Genomic DNA, 6,000 nt, shown 5'->3' with positions numbered 1-6,000 from the left:
ATCTCTCCATTTAGTGCATGTATAGGTCCAGTTTGTGCATGTGTGTGTTCGGACCTGTGTGTAATTGACAACAGAGTGTAAAATTGAATTTCCCCTCGGGGATTAATAAAGTATATAAAATTAAAAAAAAAAAAATTAAATTAAATTAAAATATATATATATATATATATATGTGTGTATATGTAATTTCATTTCATGTGGTATTTTTTTTTGTCAAAGCCACAGCAAGCCACTGGAGAGGGGTTGAAGAGCCACATATGGCTCCAGAGCAGCAGGTTGCCTACCCCTGGGTTAATACAATCATACACCTTCTGAATTTGAGTTTCTCTCTGTCACTGAACTAAGACTACTGCCTTGTTTACTCCTGGCAAAACACATTTTATTTACACTCAAGAGAAACACAATTAAACTCAGCAAAATTATCTTGGTTAGTCTTGTTAGTCACCCAGTTAGTTAGTCCAATGTTCCAACAATTCCCACCTCTGGTTTGGTCAAAATAACCCCTTCATTCATAGAGTTAGATGTGAAAATATTCTGTTTTCCCTGCAGTCTCTCAGCTGTTTATAATAATAATAATAATAATACTACATTGGGTTTTATATTGCACTTTTGTGGATACTCAAAGGCGCTTTACAAAGAACATCAACAACAAAACAAAATGGTAAATGGACTGCACTTGTATAGCACTTTTCCAGTCTTCTGACTACTCAAGCGCTTTAACACTACATGTCACATTCACTCATTCACACACTGGCGGCCGAGGCTACCATACAAGATGCCACCTGCTACGCAGTAACCATTCGCTCGCACTCACACGCCAATGGAACAGCCACTGGGAGCAATTTGGGGTTCAGTATCTAGCCCAAGGATGCTTCAACGCGTTAACCACCAACCTTCCGATTGGTGGACAACTCACTCTCCCTGTGAGCCACAGCCGCCCCGTAATAATGATGATAATAATACAAAGATGAAATAATCCATAAGAAGGGAAACAATGCAGACAGGGAGAAAATGAAGATAACAAAGAGCAGTTTTGAACTGTAAAATTCCTTGTTCAATATGTAGCTTGGTTGCAAGTCCTTAAAAGTAAACTTTAAGGTATCAGCAATGATTTTTTGGTTTATGTAAAAAAAAAAAAAATTGTGGCTTTATTATCAGATTTAAAAAAACTCAGATATCACTACTTTGTTGTCAGAAATTCAGCATGGGTCGTGCTGCATTAGAAAACCTAATGACCTATACTGGAGCCTGTTAGTTTATATCTCAGCTCTGTGGTTTCCAACCTGGAAGTCAGGACTCACCAGTGGGGTCACAAGATGAATCTAAGGGGTTCTAAGATGATAACTGGAATAATAAACAAGAAAAATAAATTATGTCACTGAAAATTCTGTTCATTTTTTCTCTGCAAGTTACTATCTAGTCTCATCTCCTAAATTATCTCCTATTTCTATGAAGAATATTAAAGGTTAACATCACTTTTTGATTGAACTGCTCTGAACTCATAGACGTGAAACCTTTAATAAGTAGACATCGCTCTTTGTTAGGGGCCACAAACAAAACAGGTTGGGAACTATGGTAAAGTCTGCTGTTTCCACTGTTAAACACATTTGATAGTATAGTTAATATTTTAAAAACAGATTTGACATTGCCACATTGAAAGCACATCCTGCTTTTCTTTCTCTTCAGTCATTTGCTGCCTTTGTTGCGTCCAAGAGGGACAGCAGTCAGGAGGAAGGAAGCTCATCTTGGTGCTGCTGCAGACAGACTTTCAGTGAACACTCTGCCATCCACAAACACGTGGCCAGGACTCATGATACTGAAATACAGCAGCTCACACAGGCCACATATGAGCGTTTGTTAATCCAGTTGGAAGAGGAACCTGAAACACAGCAGCCGGACGAGCGCGAGACCGAGCCGGTGGACATTTCTGCGTGGATACCTGACACTAGTCACATCTCTGAGGAGCGGCTTCAGAAGTACTGGTCAAATTTTGATTCTCCTGCCTGGGTTTAGTTATCATGCTGTACTTGTCCTTCTACATTTTAAATCGTTACTGATTTCTCTCACTGTAATTCTCTTCAGGGGTCCAGGCAAGGTTCTGCTCTATTATCACTACTGTCAGGTGAAGGATCCACATGTCATCTGTGCCTGGCAGAAAGCTTTGTGTGAGAAGCTCCACTTAACTGGCAAGGTGAATAAATTCTCTTATCCTGCCTCCAGCTGAGAGACTGAAGAATGTTGAGACCTTGAAACATGTTTCTGTTACTGCAAAAAAAGAATAAACATTTGATTCAATTCAGCCATCTTCTTTAAATATATCATGATCATCTTTTTCAGGTGAGGGTGGCGACTGAAGGCATCAATGGGACAGTTGGTGGCACCAACACGGCCACTGACATTTACATCGACGCTATGTGTTCACACCCTCTCTTCAAGATGGAGAAGGAGGATTTTAAGGTCCGACTCCGATGAAAAACTCATGTCGGGTGATAGAATTTAAAGATATGCCTTTTGTTTAAGAGATATATACTACATAATGTTTCTGCATGAATATGATCTCAGTTTTGTATCGCACTGATTGGCCACAGCTGAGCTTTGAAGGGATAGTTTAGGGGGGTTTTTTTTATGCGGTGTTGTATGACCTCCCCCCAGTTGAAAATGGGTGGATAGGTAAATCATATTAATAATAGTTCTTTGTAGTTACTGGTGTGTTTGTCCCTGTCTGTGTGTGTTCAGACAAGTGATGGTGGTGCAGCGTGTTTTAAAGACCTGAGGGTCGGCGTCTATAAAGAAATCGTCCCAATGGGAATGGATCCTGACGTTGTTTCCTACCAGCTGGCAGGTACAGTTTGTGTAAACATTAATACTGTTGCAATAGTGCAAAAAATCATGCCACCATTACCAGTGATACTAATGCCTTTAACTTTATTATTTTTACTTTGTTGTATTCTTTATATACGTATTGTTCGGGTGTTTTTATGTTGATACTTTCTGTAAGAAGTTCTGCTTTGTAACATTTTGTGGTTGTCATGTTAGTTCTAAATCTGTGTCACCTCTCAGGAGTTCATTTGGAGCCGGAGGAGTTTCATAAAGAAGTTGAGGCTCTGTTGGCTAAAGGGGACTTGTGCACTGACACCATCCTCCTGGACTGCCGCAACTTTTATGAGAGTAAGATTGTAAGTATTCTACAGATTCTACAGGCTGTATGGATGTTAAATTTGATCTTTTATGGGTCATTCCATACCGACTCACCCAGGACCCCAGTGTACATGGATTGTCTTGAAAAAATGAATGTAGAATAGAATAGATGAACTTTATTTTCTGTCCCAACAGTGACAGAAATTCTCCTTTGACAAGGGACAACAATTTGACAAGGGTAAATTTAAGTCCAACCATGATGAGATGCTGATTTACAATGATATTCAGTGTTCTGCTGAAATAGATGCTTGAAATCCCTGTAAGAATGGCAGGAAAACATTCTCATAATCAAACAAGACAAAGCTCGGCTGCAGTGTTTGGCTGTCATTCTGAATCATGATTGTTTTATTCCCTCCAGGGGCAGTTTACTCAGTGTCTGGCCCCAAGCATCCGCAAGTTCAGCTACTTCCCGGACTACGTCGACCAGAACCTCGAACTGTTCAGAGACAAGAAGGTCTTGATGTACTGCACAGGAGGGATCCGCTGTGAGCGCGGCTCTGCATACCTCCGCTCCAAAGTAAGATAAATCTTTCTAAATGTGAAGCACCTCATGGGACCGGCTGGTTGTGCAGTGACTCACATTTTGTAGGCTGCTGGTTTTCCACCAGGGGGAGCTGTTGAGCCATTGTCTGCTTGTGTCCTCAGACCAGCTGTTGAAGAAAACATGACATAACTTTTGAGCTGTAGTTGAGATACTCAGCCCCACATTGACACGTTGCTTGCAACATTTGCAACCTACAGTGCCTTTTTTGTTTACATGTTTACCTGCAGGATGTGTGTAAGGAAGTTTACCAGCTGAAAGGTGGAATCCACAAGTATCTGGAGCAGTTCCCAGAGGGTTTCTATCGAGGGAAGCTTTTTGTGTTTGATGAACGCTACACCATCTCCTCCAACAGTGACATCATCTCAGGTTAGTGTGTGCAGTTGTTAACAGTATCATAAAACATTACTGCACACTAACACTTAGTCGTTGTCTGATGTATTTAAAGTTATGTCACACTTGAGTCGTTCTGTGTCCTCGTTCAGACTGCAGGTACTGCGGCAGTCCCTGGGACCAGTACAAACTCTGTTCCACCAACTTCTGCTGTCAGCTGGTTCTGTCCTGTCCTGACTGCCGGCAGGGCGGACACACCGCCTGCTGCCCCACCTGCCAAACCAAAGGACAGACTCAGAGCAAGGAGTCCCCCGCTGTTCTCCCGCATCACAAAGAGGAGTGTGAGTGCACTGATGGACGTCCCAGAATCCCTCAGGATGTGTAGCGATACAGAGGTTACGACTGCAGGGGACATTAACCAGATTGTGCAACTACTGTACAACAAGTGGAAGGTGCCTGGTATATTTTAAAGTTGTGATTTTTTTTTGGGAATTAAGTCAGATTACTTTATGTAAGGAGTTTTATTGATCTGTGAATTTGATATTAGACGATAAAACTGTTCATATTTTATTGAGAAAATGTCAGAATACATATGAGGAATCTGTAAGTTTTAAAACATGACTTGTGAAACTGGAATGCCTCGTGTTTTTGTACAAAAGGGATTTATCTTTTTTTTCCCCCTATCAGTGGTTTGACAATTATTTATGTTAATTACATGTTTTTAAATGTTATGGTTTCACACACAGTTTAAAATCTAAGTAATTTTCGTCATGCTGCATAAAAAGTGTCGATAAAAATATGCAGAACTTACAGCCATTATTTTGTGCCTTACTCTGCATGACACATCTCAGCGTATGAGTCATTTCCTGTCAATATGAAACCATGCAAAAAACTGCTACAGCAGTAATCAGGTGTAGAGTGAAATCTTAATTTCATCAGTTCTCAGCAAGAAGGATTTTAATCCCTGAGTCTTTATAAAATAAACATACAGTTGAATCAATTTACTTTTGATTCATATAAATATCACACATGACTTTTCAGTTGTTAATATAAAATAGCTGGTAGCAAAGAGACAGCAGTTGTAGTAGTGCTGATAATTTCTAGGACTTGGGTCGTGGGTCCATTCAGAGTGGACCACACATTACTCACAATCGTGTCAAGTTTCTAAAAAAAACCACACACACACTTTATTTTTATGTACAGTAAATTTCCAGCACAGAGCTTTTACTTTGAAGTGCGGTTTTCTTCTGTGGAGTGAGTGACTTACAGACAGTTACTGAACAGAGACAGCAAACTAGCTCAACGACACGGCCAAAGGCAAGTATGGCGCTGAATGTATTAAACTGTGTGGACCTCAAACTAATGACTCGAAATCTGGACCCTGTGACTGGACCAGTTGGGAACCACTGGTTTACATTGAAATAAATGAAACAAATAAGACTTAAACTATAAACAAGGTACACTTTACAGTACCTAAGGCCTTATGCAATCTATGCTTTGTACAAATTACAAAACACACATAAGCAGAAATAAAAGGCATAGGTTGTGACTTGTCTCATCTATAGTATAAATCAGTGACACTCAATTTACCGCCCGTAGGCCAAAGCTGGCCAGTGATAGGGTGCCAGGTGGCTCCCAGCCATTTTCTAATTCTTTTGTAATTTTCTTTTTATTTAAATTCAAAAAAAGAAATCATCAGGTACAAAGCGATGTGGACAAATAAATAGACGGAAGAACAAACAAACATGCAGACGAATAAACAACCACTATCCTTTAAACTAACAAACAAAAACAGAACTAGATGAATAAATAAATAAGTAAATAATCGTAATCAAAAGAAAGGTCCAAGTGTAGCAGGGCACCAGGGGTTAATGTGAACAACTGTATCACGACATATCTTAGGATTTTGGCAGTATCACAGTGCATCA

General features: G+C 40.0%; 1 protein-coding gene across 1 annotated transcript in view; it reads left to right on the top strand.

Annotated features, from left to right (window-relative positions):
• The window catches only part of LOC126389523 (thiosulfate sulfurtransferase/rhodanese-like domain-containing protein 2), a 6,132-nt gene extending 1,261 nt beyond the window's left edge, over window positions 1-4,871 (top strand). The window contains exons 2-9 of the mRNA XM_050043268.1: window positions 1,687-1,976; window positions 2,083-2,191; window positions 2,338-2,457; window positions 2,737-2,842; window positions 3,061-3,176; window positions 3,557-3,715; window positions 3,970-4,108; window positions 4,225-4,871. Of these exons, the coding sequence (XP_049899225.1) occupies window positions 1,687-1,976; window positions 2,083-2,191; window positions 2,338-2,457; window positions 2,737-2,842; window positions 3,061-3,176; window positions 3,557-3,715; window positions 3,970-4,108; window positions 4,225-4,457 (1,272 nt within the window). The 3' untranslated portion in view covers window positions 4,458-4,871. The remainder of the gene's footprint in view (window positions 1-1,686; window positions 1,977-2,082; window positions 2,192-2,337; window positions 2,458-2,736; window positions 2,843-3,060; window positions 3,177-3,556; window positions 3,716-3,969; window positions 4,109-4,224) is intronic.
• Window positions 4,872-6,000: the final 1,129 nt, after the last annotated feature.

The sequence above is a fragment of the Epinephelus moara genome, chromosome 4, assembly GCF_006386435.1.
Source record: "Epinephelus moara isolate mb chromosome 4, YSFRI_EMoa_1.0, whole genome shotgun sequence".
NCBI lineage: Eukaryota > Metazoa > Chordata > Actinopteri > Perciformes > Serranidae > Epinephelus > Epinephelus moara.
This window is presented reverse-complemented; position numbering and strand designations above follow the sequence as displayed.